The sequence below is a fragment of the Plenodomus lingam genome, assembly GCF_022343315.1.
Source record: "Plenodomus lingam strain CAN1 chromosome Unknown contig_5, whole genome shotgun sequence".
NCBI lineage: Eukaryota > Fungi > Ascomycota > Dothideomycetes > Pleosporales > Leptosphaeriaceae > Plenodomus > Plenodomus lingam.
In genome coordinates this window covers 286821-307790 of record NW_027093957.1, presented here as the reverse complement: position 1 = coordinate 307790, position 20970 = coordinate 286821, and the positions used below count along the sequence as shown (strand labels likewise).

Here is a 20970-nt window from a genome sequence, read left to right as displayed (position 1 = left end):
CGACCAAAACGAAACGAGACAGAAAAAAGAAAGAAAAAGAAAGAAAGCATGCGACGGAAATAAGCAGCGCCATGTACAAAACATCCCGAGGGGTAGTCCAATAACGTCAAACGTGAGAATCGTAGCTAAAATTACTTGCAGCGAAGGTAGTGGCAGTCCCCATCAATATGTGCAGCGAAACCGACATCGGCATTTCGAGACTCGAGAACGGTAAGTAATAAATGAAAAGAAGAAGAAGACGGGTAGAAGATTCCAGGACAGAATCAGATGTGGGTCTTCGAGTCAATTGCGTCCGACTTGGGCGAATGACTTTCCCGTTTGGAATCATCATTTGCAGCCATTGCTTTTCCGCAACCTTTGACAAGTATATGACGCTGTGATTTGAATTAGTCTCAAGGCAGAATGAATATGCAAAATTTTCATCACGTACCTTCAAGGCATCTTTTCGTGAGAAGCTCTTGTCGCAGTGGTTGCAAGGGAAGGGCTTGACTGCCAGGTGGATCCTCTTGTGGCGCTTGAGATCGTGATTACGGTTGAAGCTTTGTGGACACTGGTCGCACTTGAAGGGCCTGTCGTTGGTGGCGGGCTGTTGATGCTGTGGGTGGCCCATGAAGTGAGGCATGGCTGCAGCGTGGCCACTGTTGAACCCTGACATCATGCCAGGATGTACGCCAACAAGCGAGAGCTGACCATTGGGATTTTGCACGTTTGAAAAGACCGGTGCGGGACCTGGTGCGTATTGCGACTGTGGTCGCTGGTACTGGTAAGATGAGGGAGGCGGGTTATTTGAGGGAATCGATGGCATCGGGCCTTGCGATACGACTGGCGACATTCTAGGCATAGAGCCTCCAGCGCTGATTGGACTATGTTGTTGCTGTTGACTGAGTGTTGGAGAAGGGCCGGTTGAGTAAGGAAAGTTGGACTGCTGAGGCGTTCCCGATGGGTGATAATTGTAGGTGGGCGTAGGTGGCTGTGGTGGTCGATATGAATCTTGAGAAAGTGAAGGCGATTGCTGGGGTGCTGATGAAGAGACGGGTGTTTGTGATCCCATCATCTGGTGTTGGTGTTGGTGCTGGTGTTGATGGTGTTGGTGTTGTTGGTGCTGATGATGCTGTTGTTGTTGATGCTGTGTAGATATTGAGGGCATGGATGATCCGTTGGAAGATGGCGTAAAAGGTGGCAATTGTTGGTGATTCATCTCATACGGTGGCGGATTCAGCCCTTTGCCGAGTGAGTCTTGTTGTGTGAAATGACGATCACTGCGCAGCGGAGCGAACATACCTCCTCGGGCTTGACCATACTGGTTCTGTTGATGATGCGCAGGCGGATAACCGTAGTGTGTATTGGTAGCCTGAGTGGGTGGGGAGTAAATGTATTGCGCGTTGGAGTAAGCCATGGTTGTCGAGTATGGGGCGCCACTTGTGGACACACCAGAAGAAGTGTTGACTTCAGCGTGATTAGTATTCGGTGGAGTAAGCAAGTTGCCAACGCTGGCAATCGTATTGGGAGCCTGTGAGGGCTGAGATGCGGTAACAGTGTTGTTGAAAGGATATTTGTGCATAGGTGGTGGGGGAAGCTCGAAGCTACCCAGATGCTGGGCGTGAGGCCTCCGTGCTGCAAAGCTTGGAGGTGCACCCATTGGGTCAGACCCAGGATGCATGGATGTCGGATGAGCCACGGCAGCAGCCACGTTGGCGGTTGTGTCCCGGGTAGGTCCTGATGACCTACCTGCTTCGGAAGAAGGAGGTGTTGGGAGGGAATGCAGCTGTGACGCGGCAAACGGTGGAGTGGTGAAATGAGCACCAGACCAGTACGACCCACGTGAAGGCTGAGAGAAATCCACGGAGGGCAACGGGCAGCTCGTAGCTCAAAAAAAAGGCGTAATGTGAAAGGTGAGGCCTTCTAGTCGAGAGGGACAAACTGCTGATGATATGCAGGTAGTGGACGAGGACGGATCTTGTAGGAGGGCCTCGGTGGTCACAGATACCCGCTCGGTCTCGAGAATTTACAATAGTACTCCCAGTCTAGTCTCTGGTTGCGCGAGACGGCGAATGGCTGGTCCGAGTCTTCTGAGATGCTGCGATCGACGGACGATCCTGCAATTGGTACCTGCGCTGGTTCAGTCGGGCAGTGATACCGACAGATGCACGCCTGGCCGTATCTCTTCTAGACGGTCTCAGTTGCTGCGCACAATCAGCGGCGCTCGTTGTCGCAAGTTGAAGAAGGGAGGGCGCACAAGAGGTCAAAAGCAGATCATTCGTACCACTGTGGTGGTCTCCAACACAGATGGCTCGGTAGGGCCCGATGTCCTGGTTGCGCAGACGTAGTGCTACAGGAGGCAGGTAACACGGGGCTGTGAGTAGGATGGTTTTAGGCCGAGACGGTGGGCCTTTGCGATGCCCGTGCTGGTGTTGTCGTCCGACGGGGATGACGAAGGCGTTCAAGATGGCTTCTACTAAGCTCACTGGCCCTGAACCACGGAATCTGAGGGGGGGCCGTATAGTCCCCAAAGTGGAAGAAGAAGAAGACGAAGACGAAGACGTGAAAAAAACTTGAGCAACGCTGGTAGTCGATGTAGTCACCGTCCACAACGACAGCGTTGCAAGATGTGGTGGTGCACGTTGGGGGGAGGAGGGGTCCACAAGTGCTATGGCGGGGGAGTTGGGTGAGCGTTTGAGAGGTGTTGGTGGTGGAGTATGGAGGCGTATGGAGGCGGCGATCCCACCTTGTTAAGCTCAGTACCTGGGGCGCCCTAGAGGAAACGATGGCGGAGAAGGCTGGAACCTGGGTAGGTAGGCTTGAGGCTTTGTTACCGCGAACGAGCGAGGGTAGAGTGGTGGCCCTTTAGGTATAAGTAGAGCGGACTGAGAATGTCAGGGTTTGTGGATTCGCGTGGCTGACTGGCGTAGTGGGCTTTAAAAGGATGGCAAGGTCTCAACCAGGCGATAGGGTTCGCCCGAGCGCTGTATGGATCTGGATCGGGATGGGAGATGAGGATGGCACGAGAGCAAGCGGGAGCGCTATTCACAAACGCACTTTGTCACAATAAGGCATCGCAGACGAGGCACGGCAGAAGCATCGCAACGAATGGATCCGAGCCACACCGTTCAGGTTTGGTTTAGACAGCAGCCAGACGAGCATGGCTGCATGGGGCCGCAGCCAACAATGCGTTACGGGGGGTAGGGGGGGGGGGTTAGGGGGGAGGGAGGAGGGAGGGGGGTGAAGTCACCTACCCTAGCCAGACCCTGCCCACTGGCCAGCCGGCGGAGTCTACTGGCGTGCGGGACGGCTTGGACCAACGAGGTGGAGGAGGAGTCGCTTGCGCCGGCCCGTGAACTTTGAAGTGAAAGGGCGACCGCATTCTCTTTGGACGTGGATGTGATTGTCTGTCGACTTGACCTCGGCAGGATCTTCTTTGAGCGTGGAAGAGGATGATGAGGCAGCGGGAGGTGGGGATCAAGGAGAGCGGTTGGCTGACCATGCGGTTCTCCTGACCCAAATTTGCGGCACGACAAGAGACAGACAGCAGAGAAGGCATTTTTTTTTGTTTTCCCAAAGTACGCAGGGTGAGAAAGTCCAGAGGCAGCCTAGGGTGTGTGTCGGGACTGGCGCCAACAGGACCTTGGAAAGCCAGCCTGGCACGGACGCGGTCTGGCCCCATAGAGCGCCATGACAGAGACAAAGAGCCCAGCGTTGAAACATGAAGGACTCTTTGTCGCCCTTTGGATCAAGCTGGCCGGAGAGGTAAGCCAATGGCTATCTTACTCCTGCACAACCTAGCTGCAAGAGATTCGCAACATGGATGGCTGGGGGTTTTTTTTTGGTGGTTGTGGTAGTGGTTTTGTTGTTGTTGTGGATACTGAAGATGATGGGTGTTGTTCTAGTTGCTGATGTGATGGATTTGTTTGATGTTGCGAGCGGCCCAAAGGCGAGCGCTGCTAGACCGAATCATTAACCTACTAGGTAGCCTGGAAGGAGACGAGAGAGAGAGAGAGAGAGAGAGAGCGAGCTTGTAGTAGCAGACAGAGACCATGACGCTGCAATTCATTGTCGTCCAACCCAGCATCCACCCAGGATTTGCTCGAAAACGACATGCAGCTCGCAGCTGGAGATCCCTGCGAACCAGACGAGGTGCTCGGCGACCACTCTGGCAACCGTGCTTGCATCGCTTCGCGATCTGGCTGACGACATGGCGCCGCTGAAAGAAAGGCGGGCTGCGCTAGCCAAGATGGAGTGCGAGTGCGAGCTGCACATGATTTCATCAAGGGCGGGCTATGTGGAGTACATTACCTGCCTACCAACCTACTGTACCTACACAGCACGTACATGGAGCAAGCCTTGGAAGCGCGCCTAAGCAGGAGTGTTTCGACGGCGGAGAGGGGGGGCAGATGCAGAAGGGGGGCTACCATCTGCTAATCCTGTGATCGTCATAGTATCCGCTCCCTAGACCATGTCTTGGCGGGTCGGGGTGTGTGTAGGCATGTACTGTACATACACGATAGATGCTGTAAATATTGTAGATGCTGTGTCTGGCAATGCCATGAGTCGACAAGGTGGAGAGCAATGTGGGAATGGTAGTGGAAGTGGTAGTGGAAGTGGCCAGGATGCTGCAATCTGACCCCATCTGTGTGACGAGTGGTCTTTGCGCGGTAGGCCTGTACCTACATACTGTGCTCCTTTACATACATGCAATAGCTGGAGTAGACAGCCAGTACAGTATGCACATGTACGGTGTTGTAACTTGTAGGCAGGTGGCTGGGTGACGTCTATTATTAGGCGAGCAGGTATATTGGCTGCAGCACGTGTGCCTTGTGGTAGGTACCGTATGTAGGCAGCCAGATCTGATGAGGCAGCCCAGGTGGGGTGGGCATGATTCAATCCTCTAGGTACCGTACTTGTATTCACGCCATCCTATTTCATACCTACAAGTACCTACCTACCGGTACCTACCTACGGACCTATGGACATGCCGCAGAGGCAGACAAAGTAGTCTATAGAGAGTAAGCAGCGCCCAGAGTCTCTCTGCTCGACCTGATTTTCCCTCCAAGCCAGACAGGCGACCTGGGCCCCCTCTCCCCCGTGCCCCCCCTGTAGATGCGCTATCGTCGCACATTGTGCCCAAAAAGGGGGAGTCGGCTTGTGGGCTTCCACGTGGGAAGACTGACTGGGTCGATTCTCGGGTTCCGTTCTATTTTTCCATCTTCATTGATTTTGCGCGCGTCTGCTGTGTGTGCATGTGTGTGCCGTGTCTGCGACTGGGGGGTTATGTACAGTACCTACCTACTATATTCACCACGCCCGTAGGGAAGGAGAACAGCCAAGGGGCGATGCTGGTTGGGGCAACACAAGGCGGGCCTTGGTCGCCATGACAGCTGTTGTACCGCGGGGCTGACATGGCATGAGACTGGAACGAGTGTCGACGCTGGCGCATCCATGATCAGGGCGCCTGCAGTTGGCATCTGCGCGCACAGTCGCCATTTTCTTTTCTTCTTCTTCTTCTGCTGCTGCTGCTGCTGCTGCTGCTGCTTCCCAGCGACCTGGGTAGGCAGTGGGTGGGCAGAAGAAAGAGGATGTGTATTACCATGGCCATGCTCTCTAGGTACGGGTACCAGGTAAGAGCTGTATGTATGTGCCATGTAGGCGGCGGTCGATCTGATGCTCGATTTGCGCACATCCCAGGCGGATGATGGGGCCACGAGACCGCAGACTTGGGGCAGCCTCGCCGACGCCATCCCCCATGGGGCCTGTTGCAGCCTTCCCTCCAAGGGCGCTGTCTGTCTGGAGAGAGAGAGAGAGCGAGAGAGAGAGAGAGCGAGAGATCTCGCAGGCGCAAGCGAGGTCCGGCCTGTTGCGCCCCCAGAGCGCGCCGTCGGGATTTTGTGGCTTGTTGGCTCTCCCGGCTGGGTGCGCGGTAGGCGCAGGCCTGGTGGGCACTTCTGGGCTGCCTTGGCCTTCGTACCTTGTGGTGGGTGTGAAGACTAGGCTAGATGGGTAGGCTCATCTCTCATGCCACCGCAACTGCAGACGACTGTGAGCGACCGCATAACGAGAAGCAGCGCGCAGCAAAGCATCAGAATACATACATGCATACCTACATCATCCATATCATACACACACCACCAATATTGCATAGTTGTCAACATGTTGGAAGCCGTCCTTCCCTTGGACATGGGTGTGGTTCGAGACGACTTCATCCTCGCGTTCATTTGATTCCAATTTCTATGCAATGTGCGTTTTCGTGAGACCCCTGGGCCTGTCTGCCCAATCGAGGCAATGGCTAAGCGAACCTGATTGGGAAGTCGCGACTCTCTCTTTCTCCCACTCCCACACACACGCACACACACACACACACTTGCTTTGCTCTTTCCTGCCATCTGGGCCTTATTGAGCCATGCCTACCTTTTCTCCCAAGGGGGGTGACTTCCTGAGGCTAAACCCACAACAATCTCGACATGTCACACCAAGAAAAGCTCCGTTCCAACAGCCGGAACCAATGCCTACCTACCTACCTACCTACGACAGACATAATCTGCCATCAACTAGGCTATGCAGACTTTGTGCGTGACGACTAGCGGAGCAGGCGACAAGCAATGATCAGCTCGTTGTTGCATGCTGATCCTGGTGCGCTTCTGTTGACTTTTAAGTTTTAACCCCCCACCTCTCCCTCCCCGGCTGTCCTTGCTCCAGCATATACGTACAGTAGGTAGAGTACAATACCCGTCGCCTTGTCGGGTGCCACAATAAGCTGCTGCCACTGCGGGACAGGCTGGGACTTCATGTCGTCATGTGCGCTCCATCCCCTGCCTCACAGCATCGCCATGGCCTTGTGCAATCCCCATAGGAAGACGCTCCAGGTAAATTGCATGCCTATCCTTGGAAACACTCACGCCGACACCGCCTCTCCAGGTGCAGAGGCTAGCATAGATAGTATCTGTTGTTTCTCCTACTACATGGTATTATACATGCATACTTTCTCTCTCTCCGTAGCCTCCGCCCCCATTGGCTCACCATGCATCATCCATTCCCTTCTCACCCCAAGGTCCCCAACACTATCGATTTCCAATCTCTGGCCATCTTCTGGCCGCACCAGGGTCGATTTCTTGGAATCATAGTCATCGGGGACGGCGTGCTCCGTCCGAGACTGCACTAAGCATCCTCGCCCGTTTACATACAGTAGCCAAGTACCTCGATGCATTCCACCCCCCCCCCCCTTTCCCATCGCTAACGTTATCACAAGCCTCTTAGACTCGTAGGGCGTTCGGGGTGGCCGATCTCCACACGCGCTGCCGTGTGACCTGCAGAGGGTCCAAGTCTTGTCAGCGCAGGCCCGCTTGCCTCCTAGCGTTCCAACATCTTCGCTCTTTTCCCGTCACCACTCAGCTTTCTCCATCCTTGTCTAGCACGCCTCCTCTCGGAAGACCCGTTCCTCGCAACCGACAAACGCCACCTCGCCCGCCCATCGGGTTGGTATTGCTGATGCACCGCCCGTCCAAGAGGCTCAATGCTTGCCCTGGCCGATCACCATGCCCACTGGATTATGGCGGTCGTCGACGGCGCAAATGCATGTTGAGCCGCACGCGTTGCCCACAGTCCTGGGACACTGTCCTGGCTGTCATAAATGCCCACACTGCACCTCACGCCTCGAGCCTCAAGTAGACCCCCTCCCACTACCGTGGTATAGAGGGCGCCGAACGGCACTAGGACCACACTGTCCATGTACCTACCACTCTACTACTACATGCCATCCATACCGTAGCTGCAAGTACATGGTGAGTAAGACTAGGGGCCATCCACGGACCATGGGGATCCCTGACCCCTTCATCTCCAACCCCATCAATCTATGCGAATCCGAATCCTGTATTCCAGATCAAACACGCTTCCACCGTAGCGCACTCAAGCCGGTGTGCGAGAAATTGACAGTGATGCAACCCAGGGTGCTAGTCCTACTCCTCGACACCTTGGCAACCTCCTTCTCCTGCGTGATGCAGCCCCTCCCACCCAGTCCCTATCCATCAGGCGACCCTCTGCTTCCTCATCATCTACCGACCGCGCTTGGGGTCTCGCCAAACCCTGCCCGTGTCGCTGCATGCTATGATACTTGCACCAGATCATCCTTCCCAAGGCCCGCCATTCGCAATGGCCTTGGTCCCTCGTGTTGCTCCTAACCGCTCCTCCCAAGGCCCATTCGGCCAAAATTTGATTGGCCAAGACGCTCCCCGCGTCTGTTGATTGGGCCTTTATCCTAAACCGTCATCGCGAGGCCCAAATGTCCACTTCTTCAGCCGCGTCGAGAGCCGTGCCTGGGATTTCAATATTCCGAATCGCATCGCGCTGGGCTGCGGAGCCTACTTGTCCCAAAGCATAATCGCAAAGACGAGGGAGGGGGGGGCGGCCAGGTAGTAAGACCTTGATTCCAAATTTCTCTTCTCCCACCAGTCGGTTCTGTACCTGCGTCAGTCCATGGCCTTTTTCTTAAAAACACAGTTTCTTGTGGCGCACGCCAGCATCTGTGGAAACTCCACCTTTTGGTGATCCCGTTGATCGTCTTGGGTCGTTCATTGCCTAATGGAGAGCACGCCAGTCCGTCGCACCCGCTACGCCAGACGCCAACAAAGCCATCCGTCTGGGCCGTGCTTTTGCAATCGATGATGTACACAGGGAAGGGCCGTTGTCGTCTGCCATCTTCCCTCTCTTGTAATGTTGGTGAGGTATGTACCTACATACACTCTATACGCATTCTACTCTCCAAGTAGCGTAGCCATGGTGTGTACAGGATGTAGGCAACAAACTTCCCGCCCCCCTCGCCTGCCACGTCAACATTCCAGAATGCTTAACCCTCGCGACCCACTCACGAGGCTCGACTGTGCGCGCGCTTGGCCGCTCCCCCGGCTCCAAGGCAACGCCAGCCGCATGTAGAATCAGATAATCCGATAGGGAAGAAAGGCTGGGTGGTCGAGACCACAGTCTGCATGCTCTTGCCCACACCCTCTCCAGTCCCTCCAGTGCTTTCACCAACACTCCAGGCTTAAACAGGGCTTGTCATTCGCTCCTGCCATGCTGCAGTTGGGCCTTTCCTTCTTGTTTTTCTTCAACTGGCCATGTTCCACTTCCCTCCTGCCTCAATGCGCAATGAGCCCATTTTCCCGCTTACCTCATTCATATTCTCCATTCCCCTACATCGAGATATTCCGCCAATCAACTCCTTCTCACCGCACCAAATCCGCACTCTTTGTTTTCTTTCTTCGGTCTTCCTTTAGTTTGCGGCGCGGGCGTGTGGCGCTTTACTCTTACTCCATCCTCCCCCGCCTTACTCACCCTTGCTCCCGTACGCCGCCTGAAAACAGACAAGTTATTTATAAAACCTCGCTGAATCAGCGCGCGTTGCGGCTTTTTGGTATGCAGCTCGTGTCTAGGTAGATACATGTGCCTGTTGTGTGCGTACCGTCTCATGTACATCTTGATACGCGGGTTTGTGTGTTGGGTTTGTTTTCTGCTGTTGTGTGCCTTGACTTGGGTTGGGCTTGGGTGTGGTTCGTCTGGGTGGTTTGCGTTGGGGAGGGCTTGGGGTATGGGTACGTGGTGTTGTGGGTTTGTGTGTGGGGGGGGGGGGAGGTTGTATATTTTGGGGTTTATTGTGCTTGGGATAGGTTGGAGGGGTGGGGGGATGGGAGGGTGTGGGCGTGGGCGTTGGCTTGATGGGGTGTTGGGGGTTGGGTTGTTTCTTGCTTTCATCCTTCCTTCCCTCTTTCCCTCCTCCCTCTTTCCCTCCTCCCTCTTTCCCTCCTCCCTCTTTCCCTCCTCCCTCTTTCCCTCCTCCCTCTTTCCCTCCTCCCTCTTTCCCTCCTCCCTCTTTCCCTCCTCCCTCTTTCCCTCCTCCCTCTTTCCCTCCTCCCTCTTTGCCTCCTCCCTCTTTCCCTCCCTCCCCATACATCTTACTCCCCCCCTAAAACCCCCTACCACATCCCACAACATCAGCAGCATCCACGCACATCATAAATCCCGTCGCCGCACGCAGTGAGCAGTCAGCATTGAGCAGTGAGCACTTGGCCGCGGACTGGCGTTCTGGTCGTCCTGTAGCGTGGCGGGGTTGTGTCGCGTGCGCTTATGGTACGGCTTATGGCTTATGGATTATGGGTTTTGGGTTTTGGGTTTTGGCTTCTGGCTGGTAGGGGTGGGGATGGGGTGTTTTTGAGGGAGGGGGGTGGGGGTGGATGGTAGGGGGAAGAGGGTGAGAGGAAGGTGTGTGAATGGAAGGAGCAGGTTAGTGGGTAGTTTTTGGAGATTTACTACAGAGATTATGGACTTGGATATGGATATGTGTATGATATTGTATATATACGCAGACGGAGACGCAGAGATGGCATTATTCGACATCTCTTTCATCTTTCGATACGCAAAACCAAACCCAGCGACCTGGGAACCCCGTCACCTTCCACTGCTGCCTAGTTCCTACTTCCTTGTTCCTCTCTCACTCACACGTGGCAGCGTATCGACAGCGTGGGGGATCTAGTCAGCGCTATGTATGGTTTGGTATTGTTGTGGGTGTTGCTGTTTTGCTGGGTGGGTTGGGACCGGGGTGGGATGGTTGGATGCTGGATTATAAAGTTATAGGATGGATGAGGATAGATATATACATACATGTATAGATGGTGATAGAAATTTGATAACTTTGACCACAACCATGACCACAACCACAACCACAACCACAACACCACCATCCCTACACACATCCCACAGCCTTGGCATCACTCTCCCGCTTACCCAAACCCCAGCCCTCCGTCTCACACCCCCCCTGCATCCGATTACTAACCTCCCACCAACCCACCGCTAGGCCGGGCGTACATGTCCATGACGGTCTCGGGTAAGCCGTGGGATGTTAGGGATTGCGTGTTGCAGAGTACCTACTATTTTAAATTCTAAACATGGTACTTACCGGTGGACTGGGCTGGCCTGGGCCGGGCCGGGCTTCTGGAAGATGGGTAGTGTAGGCACCGGTAATCTGTGGTTTGGCGTGTATGCGGGAGATGTTTGGGAGAAGTGTAGGACGGTGTTTTAGATTGCGCTTGTTTGTTGATGTATCTGTACATGGACTCTGCACCAACCCCTGAAATCCTGACACACTGATTCAGCTGCACTCGTCTTTTTTCTTTTCCTCCCGGCTTGCATTTGTACACGGAATGTGACGTGGCACACTGCCATCACACCAGGGACTTTGTGCTGTTGTAGATTTCTCAGCAGCGTGAGTTGTGGTATATGGGAAAAGGGAAGCCAGTTGTAACAAACTTCTCTGGTTGCTTTGTCACGTTTTGGTTAGAATACTGCGGATGCGAATTTTGGAAAGATTAGGTGGTTTGTTGATTCAGGATCTAAAGGGTTGTGGGACTTGTGATGTCTTGTCTGCGGAATGGGACGCTGGAGCATGGAGTGTGGGTTGTGCAGATGGGTGGGGAAGGTAGGGAGATGAAGTGGTGCTGGATTATGGATGATTTTTACTGGGGGTGTCGTGCGGGAGGAAGGAATAGTGGGGATGTGTGAAGGGAAAGGAAGTGTGGGCAAGGATACTTTTTACTTAGTCTGGGCTGATCTTTGGTGTTTTTTGCAACCTATACCGTATCTACATGTCCAAGCGAAACTGTGGATTCTCCATGTTACGAAATGCAACCAACGGTCGCTTAGATGTCGAGCGTGGAGTGCATGCTGAACTTGATGGCAAATCAGATATCTCACTACTCCTTACAATACGAGCAGTCCGCTAGAATTGGGTTTCAAGGTGTCAAAGGGATCAAGTGGTAAAGAGTGAAGGACTGGCCAGGTGAGCTTGAATGGTGTCTTGTGTTCTTGTTAACTCAGGCATCTTACGTATGATAAGAAGTCTCTGTCAAGGGTATGGTTAGGCATAAAGTAATCGTGATATTGCCCCTAGGGCAGAAGAAAATGGTATTTATTCGCTATTTGCATTTGAGAGATGACGAATATACTACACTGGTGGTCTTGTGTCACCAACTATGAGAAGGAAATTCTGGATTCAGGTTGCTGTCATTACAGTGCCAGTGGGCGATGCTGCCGAGCTGAGATGAAGGAGGATGAGAAAGCCGCAGACACTGAAGTATAGGTAAGGTGATCTAGTGTTTCTATGGATCCGACAAACAAGACCATTACTACAGGATGTATTTCGGGTGAAAATTTCAAACGTTGTGATGAAGTTGGTTTGTAATCTTGAGTTCGAGTTTACGCCCTCCATGTCAGCGGACTTGGAAGAAGCTAGTTGCGACGAGATGGAATGAAGGAGTGGGGTATGATACTACACGTTCATGTTTGCGTAGATCAGCCGGCAGAAGAATGGGTTGCTGGTCCTGATCACTGCAAACGGAGAAATATGAGGTGTTGGTTCAAGTTTACTACCCCAAAATTACCTGCTAGCAAGTGAATAACACGCAGGAAATTCCCACCGTCCACATCTCTGCTTGCAAAAATCCTTCACAAACTAGAACACTCAGTGGCCCATCGCTTTCAGATCATCTCATCAGCAAAACTTCACCCCTGTCACCACTCCCCAAATGCACAAACTCCCTCAACCCACCGTCTCGCCAAACCCCCCTGAAATAGCATCTTCTCGCGGAAATTGGGAGCAAATCAATCTTCCAGGTCCAACCTCCCCTCCAGCCCCATCCCTGCACCACCTTCCTTTTTCTCCCCCCTCCATAAATACAATCACTCCACGCACCAACTCGCACCCACACCCGCCTTCTCATCGCGTCCCACATATATACACACACGAAATCACCAATACAACGCATGTCTCACCGAATCCGCAACAAAACGCAGCCCGCACGCCCCATGGCGCGCGGCCATGTCTCAGCACACATATTGCCACCGATCCTGCGGAGCGGCTACACGATCGATACGGACGTGTGTTCACTTGGGGATTGATTGGACAGAGTGCGTTATGTGTGAGGGTGTGTGAGACAAGAGCTTTGGCTTTGGCTTTGGCTTTGGCTTTTTTTTCTTGTGGGACGGTAGGTGGGAAATGTGGATGGATGTTGGGTGGGTTGGGACTGAAGGTTCCGATTGGTGTTGCTCGTTTTTGTTTTTTTGTTTTTTTCTTCTGCTTATGATAGTGAGGCGGTGGATGGTTTGGGATGGGTTGGAAGTGTGTGTGGATGGGGAGGGAGAGAGTTGGGGCTCGGTGCTGGGGGGTTACGGAGATTCGGAATGGTGGCGTGAAATGGATTTTGGGCGGGACATGTGGACGGTGTTTAGAGTGTGCTGTTTAATTATAGGATGTGTGTTTGTGCTCTGCTTTGGTGACGCTTGTGAGGATCTTTGTACCTACCATAATACCGGATGTTCTGGGCAGAGATAGCATGGGGTCATTGAAGTTCAGCTCGACTTCCTCTGGATTTTCCTCCTTGCCAACATTACAGACCTTTTAATCACTTTTAATTCTTCTTGATGCTGTGAAATCTCGAAGTTGAAGTGGTTGGACCCACACAGCCTCCTTGGTCGCGGAGACGTTCGCCCAAGAATTGATCAGAACCATACCTACTTTGCGCTGTTTAGATTGCTGATAGTTATACCAGCAGCCTATCTGTATTTCAGGAACCTGGAGATTCTTCTGATGTTGAGCTCCATCTAGTACTCCTTGTTCGATTTTACTAAAAGCACAGCATCTCACAATGGCCTCGTTCCCACAACACGCACAGCACTACAGGCAAATCTGCAGAGGCCGACACTGAGTTAGGTACTATTTTGTTTTGATATAGAGTATTGAACACTGTACCCAGAAAGTTACCACTGCATTACGGTTCAATACACTACTCGTCTCTCGCTCGCCTTCTCTCAATAAAAGATCGTGATCTGCAACTGTAGCATCTGCAGCCAAAAAAACGTACCTCGTTATATACCCTGATCAAACGTAGTTGCAGATTACAAGTGGCGATGAGGACTTCCGTGGCTGTCTTTGGTAGGAAACGGATCTCGCGCGAGTTTGGCGAATGTTTCGGGAGATACCAAGATGGTCAAGGATTGGAGCTCAGTACGCAAAGGTAATAAGAGCCGATAATGAAGATCAGTTGAATCAATTCGTGGACGAATATGGGCAATTGTTCTTATAGAGTCAATATCCAAGCATGTAGAACTCAAATGTGTGGGGTGCATATGCTTGCCAAGCCGCTAGCATTCAGCCTCGGTGTGAATACAAATTATCGGCAGCTGTAGCTTGACAATTCAGATGCACAGCTTCACTGCTGCCAATAAGCCCACCATCCTCTCTTCCACCATGTCCCGCATATGCTCCTCCATACACGGTTACCGCGCAACATTAGCACAACGCACACGATCGCATCCCGCATTCAGATCTTTCCGCACCTCTACCCGCCCACAACATATTCTCCCACAGCCCCTCCACTCCGGCTTCCGATGGTCCTACCTCTGGTACGCCAGCATCCTCGCCCTGGGCATCTCTACCGGCCTCGGCGCACGCTATTTCGCAGGTCCGCTCGGCCTCCCCCTGCCCGGCTCTCGCGAAGATGAAATTATCCTCGACTCCCTCAGCACAGACATAGATAATCTCGAAATCGTACAATCGCTACGCAGCCAGTCGTACAATCTCAGCTCCGACACCTCACTGCGATCAGGTCCTGGCCTGGGTAGTGATAGTGGTAGTAGTGCTAGAGGCGGTGGCAGCAGAAAAATATCCGCGTACAAGGATTGGCTGGAACTGGATATGGACTTGAGCAACGACAAGGAGGGCACAAATGGAATCTTGGGCGTTATGAGTGGTACGCGGGGGCTCGGCGTCCAAAGGGCGTTTTGGAATGCAAATGCGCAGGAGATGGTGGCTGTGGTTTGGATTGGCGGGGGATTGTCTGGCTGGCCAGGCGTCGTGCACGGAGGAGCGATAGCTACGATTTTCGAAGAAGTCATGGCGAGGATGGTCAAGGGACCTGAAGGACATGTGGGTACGTGTTTATCATTCATTAGCTTGACCCAAGGAAAAGATTTATATACCCACCTTTCCTCTGTGTAGCATCACAACGCATCTGCAATAGTACAAGCTAACGCGCATTCTCAGTAGAAGCTAGCCACCGCCCCAATACCCTTGCTATGGCCTACGCCAAACCAACTTACAGCCTCGACTTTTACATTCTTCGCGCATCCTTTCAAGAATCAGAGAATCCGGATGCTGAGACACCGCTCCCAGACCCGGAAGCCGAACCCACCAGGAGCCGGCTCAGCTGGCTCAGCCCGAGCAAAGACTTGACCAAGAAGAATAGTTCCGGAGAGCAGCCTGCTCGTGTCATTGTGGGCACGCTGGAGAATGTCAGGGGCGATTTGTATGTTAGGGCAAAGGCTACATTCGCGGCGGATTTGTGATGAGGGATCGGCCTCTATGCAAGATGTAGCTCTGCAGACGGCGAAAACGGGCATCACATGGACTGAATCAATGAAGTGAGGAATAGTATTGTGGATTCGGTATGGCAACTGATATCATATTTGATCCGGCCTTTTCGGACTGATATTGCATGAAGAGCCTCCTCACCGCACATGTCATCCCAGCCGAGTGCCTCTCCGCTAATCAAACTTATGGTTCCGGACGCAGAATAAAGTTCTCTTATCATCTTCCAGAGCGAAGTAGTACACTCCTGGGAAAAAGAGCTTACTTTCGGCCATCGGTAGAGAGACGCGGAGAAAAAGCGGTATTCAAACGTGTATAAGCCGGGTACTATCCCGCACGCTACAGGGTTCGCAATCACAATGAAATAGGACGGCAGTTTGTTCCCAACGTACACCGCTCGTACATACTCGAGGCCGTGCATTGGACTCGAGAGCCGCACGTACCGGCACGTGGCATTTGGTGCGAAAACTTCGTTGCTCAGCCTGGAACTCTCTGAATGAAGTACACGATTGGTCGGAGCCTACTCCTTTGCGCTCTGATACATCTCTAGATGGGAGGGTGGTGGGCATGTATTTAGATTTTCTTGCCCCTTTTTGTAGATGTTCTTGAAGCGACGTATGAAGCCTGTGCCCCCTTACTTCGGGTCATCTGTACTTGGCGTCAGCACTCTCCACGCTTGTCATTACCGATTGTTCAACACATGCTCTTTACGGGCCCATTTCCTAGCAATCCCTTTGTGGGAGTGTCTGAATATGTGCATCCGTATTAACGTCATCATGAAAATCATTAGAGTGATCGTGCTGGGTTTCACATAGAGTTTACATCAGCGCTAGTTGCTCAACATCAAAGTAATGATAATAGCCTGCGCTAAACAAGCTTCTCATCACACGATCAGCGTGTTACAGCAGTAACTCTCACGGATCGAATGATACACAGTCTCTATGATACTGAACACCAACGCAAGTCAATACGATTTTGCAGCTTGCAATTTTGCCATGCTATCCAAAATACATGAGAACAGCAGCACTGCTTTCATAACGCTAATATAATTTATGTAGACGTAATCGCAGCCTTCAGGTTGAGTTATTACAGGCAAATTTGCTGAGTAGATTGGTAAGTGATCGATGAAGCAGAGTTCCCGCTTGCATCGCGACGCCAGAGACAGTCATGTACAAGTTCGACTCGGAACGCATGCACAAACACTTACATGAATCAAGTTGAATGAGATATAAGGGCCCTTCTCCATTGGACTACCGTATACACCTTGAACAACAGTTTCACTATTGCTGGGTCGAATAGGGCTTGAACTAGCAAAGTGGCTCAGGCAGGTACGTTGTAGCGAAACCGTTTCAGAGAATTCTAATAGCTTTTACACTTCCCCTTTAAGCCTTCGTACTATCTTACCTGTTACACTAACAACCGCGGCAACTACTATTACCTACAGTACTAAGCTATGTATCTATACCTCATTAATTTGCGCAAATATTTACCCTAATTATACGCTGAGGAGATGAAAGGATCGTGAGTTGCTAATTGTCCTCGCCACAATAGACCAATCGTCCTCGCTCTTCCTATCTAGGTATAGTTAGAGCATTAGTTGTAACAATAAGGTAGAATTGCCTGCCTATTGTTCTATGCCAAGTCAGGCCTAATAAAGGCCTGACTTACTAATGTATATAGAGAATAGCTCGCCTATAGTTAGGATAGGCATATTCTTCTTATCCTTTTGTACAAGACCTATAGGTGTAGGAATCTTATCCTTTTCTATATAGACGCGCACTCCTATATACCTTTAAGTTATATAGGATACCTTTTAGATGCCCTACCTACCTAAGTTATTATATTATAAGAAGAATATTATCCTAGCTAGTAATAGTATTTAAGAATATTGCATTTATTATTATTTTAAGCTACTAATTTAGTTCTAGTAGTTACCTAACCTTATAACTCTATAGTTAGAATAGCTATTAGAACTTCTAATAACTAAAGCCTATAGGCTTAGACTTCTAGACCTATAGGTAGTGCTAGATTACCTTTAGAAAAATTGCGTTAGATTGCGTTAAGGTAGAGACCTAGAGACTACTAAAAGCCTAGAGGAATTAGAGGCAAAGCTAATATCCTTCTATAACTAAACCCCCTAAAAGAAAAAGAAAAGATTTATTATTCTTATTAACTACAAAATATTAGATAAAGGTAAAGGAAGGGTATCTAGTTTAGCTACTTTTAAAAGCCTATTTACTAATAGAAAGAAATTAGATAAGGAAGACTTAATTAATAACGCCCTCCTAGAAGGACCTACTTCCTATCTATCTCTTAAGGTACCTTATGCTCCTAGGAAATCTTAAAGTAACACCTCTCTTAAAGATAAATATATATTAACCCTATCTAAAAAGGAGAGGTTAGAGGAATAAGTTAAGTAACTTACTAATTAGTTATATAACACCTCCCTCTATAAGGAGATATAGGGTATAACCTAACCTAGCTAGTCTTTAGCTTCTATATTAAACCCTATAGTATATACTATAAAAGCTAAGAGATAATCTAAAAAGACGCTAAATATCTCTATACTTAGTAATAGTGCTAATCCTACTTTTAGATAATAGCAAGTATCTATTTAAGATAGGCTAGAGATTAATACTAATTACTACCCCTCTTCTAGAGCTTAGATAGCGTTAGTCTAGGGACACTACTTAGGACTAGTAAGAGAATACTTAGAGCCACGTTACTTATCTAATTCCCTAAGTCTTTAGTTCTAAAAGGCTAAGGAAATAATTACCCTCTTTTAAACTTACTTTATTACTAGAAATAAGATAGCTAAGAGTTAGACTATATTTAACTGCCTGTATATAACTAATATAGAGATATTCCCTACTTTTAAGTTATAGTTCTAAAGTCTTACTATTAGAGGAGAAGTACTCTAATTAGAGTAGTATTACTACCTCTAGATAAAGATTATACCTTCCCTAAGGATACTAAACCTTACTTTCTAATAAAATTAGTATAATAATTTTAAGACTATAGTAGATTATCTTACTACTTTTAACATAGAACGCCGCCTATACCCTACCTTATCTCCTCCTACTAGGACTACTCTATTATCTAGAAAAGGACTAACCCCCTTCTAACACTTAGAAAACTAGTCCTATTTAGACGCTAATTAGAAACCCTATAATAGACCTTTAATAGCTAAACCTTATATGCCCTACTTATAATAACTAGGCACTATCCCTTAAACTAATTAACCCCTATCTACTACGCTAGCTATTCCTAGCGCTACTATAATAGGAACTTGCTATAATTGTAGAAAGCCTAGGCACTTCTCTAGTAACTACCCTAAACCCCCTAGGATTTAGGCTATAGATATAGAATAGGTTATTAAGAATTCTAAGGAAAAAGAAGCTACTAAATTAACTAATTTAGATAGCTATTAGATAGGAAATAATAATACCTAGGAGGATCCTCCTTCCTAGGCCTAACTTAATATAACCTGTTAAACCTTTCCTTAACTAAATTATTTATTAGTTCCTATTTACTTACACGTATAACCCTATACCTTAATAGATCTAGTGTTTACCTAAACGCTTTAGTAGATACTAGGGCCTAAGGTTATTTATTTCTTAATTTAAAAATTACTTATAATATCTCTTTTACACTTAGGGTACCTATCTAAAAGCTACTATACAAGCTTACTATTAAAGGGTTCTAGGATTAGATTACCTCCCTAGTTACCTACTATATTTAGCTTTATATAATAGTTAGTAGCTAAAAGGTTTATAACTACCCCTTTATAATAGTAGACTTAGGTTCTTAGGATTATATTATTAGATAATACTAGCTAAAACAGTTCTAAATCCTAATTAATACAGATAAATCTTAACTAATCTAGCTAGAGAAATATCCTCTAACCTATAACCCTATACCTCCTATTCTAGTATAACTCTACTAGCAAGTGCTATCTACTCTAGTTACCTATAATATCTTATAAAGAGACGCCCTTTAGGATTAAGAGGAGAACTAGAACTAAAATAGTCCTAGTTTAATTAATAGGATACGTAGTATACTTAAAATTCTAGCTACTTATAGGGCTGCTACTAAACCTATTACACTACCTACCCTAGTCTAATTACTAACTATTACCCTACCTGTAAAATTTTAAATTACTACTATTTCTGCTAATACTTTCTATTTTAATATAAAAAAATCTTCTAATAAATTCTTTACTACTAGCCTGTATAAGATTAAGCGTAGGATCTAAACTATATCTAAATAGGATACTCTTAACTATAGCTTATTAGATTAGAAGCTCCTATCTAACTATAACTTCTATTAGGATGTCTTTAACAAGGCTAAGGCTAATAAACTTCTAATCTACTAGCCTTATAACTATAAGATAGTCCTAGAGGAACCCCTTCTAAACTACTAGAGTCCCCTCTATTATTAAAATACTAAGGAACTCTAGGCCACTAAGGAATATATATAAGAGCACCTACAGAAAGGTTTTATTAAGACTAGTTAGAGCCTATTTACCTCTCCTATCCTATGCGTTAAGAAGCTAAATAGAGGCCTTAGGATCTATATAGATTACTATAAGCTTAATAGCTTAACGTAAAAGGACGTATATCTAATACCCTATATAGATAATCTTTTATCTGTAACAAGGTAGGCGCCCTGCCTATAAAATGAATACTACGTCATCTCCCCTGTCTGTACTAATTCGGCCATGGTCCAAAAGGTACGCACGAGAATACTTAAGCTAAGTAATCCTCGCATAGTATAATATATATATCTTAGCTAAGCTTAGCCTAAGATAATAGTGCTAGACCCTAGCGCCAACCTATGAACCTTGTTTAAGTCTAGCCTAGGCATCTAGTAAGCGCTAGCTATTTTAGCCTAGCCTTGTTACATTATCCTAGCTAGCTAAAGTAAAAATCTTTATAAAATTAGATATTTATACTACCTTTAATAAGATCTAAATAGACCCTAACTTAGAGGAGTATACTACTTTCTACACTAGGTATAGTGCCTATAAATGCAAAGTCCTACTATTTAGGCTATATAACAGACCTGTAACCTATTAGCGCTATATAAATAATATACTAATAGATTATTTAGATAACTTCTATATTGCCTATCTAGATAATATCCTTATCTACTCTAAAGACCTTACTACTTATAAGGACTATGTTTAAAAAGTCCTTAAGTATCTTTATTCTGCTAGATTATAGGCTAATATTAAGAAAAGCGAATTCTATATAACCTATACCTATTACCTTAGATATATCCTTACTAATAAAGGCTTAGAGGTAGATCCTAATAAAGTTAAAGTACTCTAAAACTAGTCCACTCCTAAGATAATAACTAGAGTAAAGTCCTTCCTAGAATTTACTAGATTCTACTAGCAATTTATAGAAAACTTCTCTAAGATAGCTAAGCCCTTAACTACTCTCTAGAGCCCTGCTACCCTATTTATATAGACTTTAGAATGCTAATAAGCCTTTAACTAGCTTAGGAATGCCCTACTAGTAATCCTAAGCCTAGCTTACTTCTATCCTAAGTATCCTCTAAAACTAGAG

At 48.4% G+C, this 20970-nt stretch overlaps 4 protein-coding genes across 4 annotated transcripts; 2 read left to right on the top strand and 2 right to left on the bottom strand.

Annotated features, from left to right (window-relative positions):
* Nucleotides 1-263: 263 nt before the first annotated feature.
* On the bottom strand, nt 264-1660 carry IAQ61_008728 (uncharacterized protein; the record flags this gene model as incomplete). Its single annotated transcript, XM_066098101.1, has 3 exons — nt 264-374; nt 431-1221; nt 1282-1660. 3 exons carry the CDS (start codon nt 1658-1660, stop codon nt 264-266), a joined length of 1281 nt encoding a protein of 426 aa, XP_065951740.1.
* Nucleotides 1661-2166: 506 nt separating this feature from the next.
* IAQ61_008727 (uncharacterized protein) lies at nt 2167-3141 on the bottom strand (the record flags this gene model as incomplete). The annotated part of the gene is made up of 4 exons (XM_066098100.1): nt 2167-2183; nt 2237-2484; nt 2743-2864; nt 3037-3141. 4 exons carry the CDS (start codon nt 3139-3141, stop codon nt 2167-2169), a joined length of 492 nt encoding a protein of 163 aa, XP_065951739.1.
* A 4615-nt stretch (nt 3142-7756) lies between these two features.
* On the top strand, nt 7757-8926 carry IAQ61_008726 (uncharacterized protein; the record flags this gene model as incomplete). Its single annotated transcript, XM_066098099.1, has 4 exons — nt 7757-8152; nt 8261-8399; nt 8505-8708; nt 8759-8926. Exons 1-4 carry the CDS (start codon nt 7767-7769, stop codon nt 8924-8926), a joined length of 897 nt encoding a protein of 298 aa, XP_065951738.1. The 5' UTR covers nt 7757-7766.
* Nucleotides 8927-14230: 5304 nt separating this feature from the next.
* Nucleotides 14231-16167, top strand: IAQ61_008725 (uncharacterized protein; the record flags this gene model as incomplete). Its single annotated transcript, XM_066098098.1, has 3 exons — nt 14231-14960; nt 15074-15474; nt 15531-16167. The coding sequence occupies 2 exons, from the start codon at nt 14231-14233 to the stop codon at nt 15373-15375; spliced, it is 1032 nt and encodes a 343-aa protein (XP_065951737.1). The 3' UTR covers nt 15376-15474; nt 15531-16167.
* Nucleotides 16168-20970: the final 4803 nt, after the last annotated feature.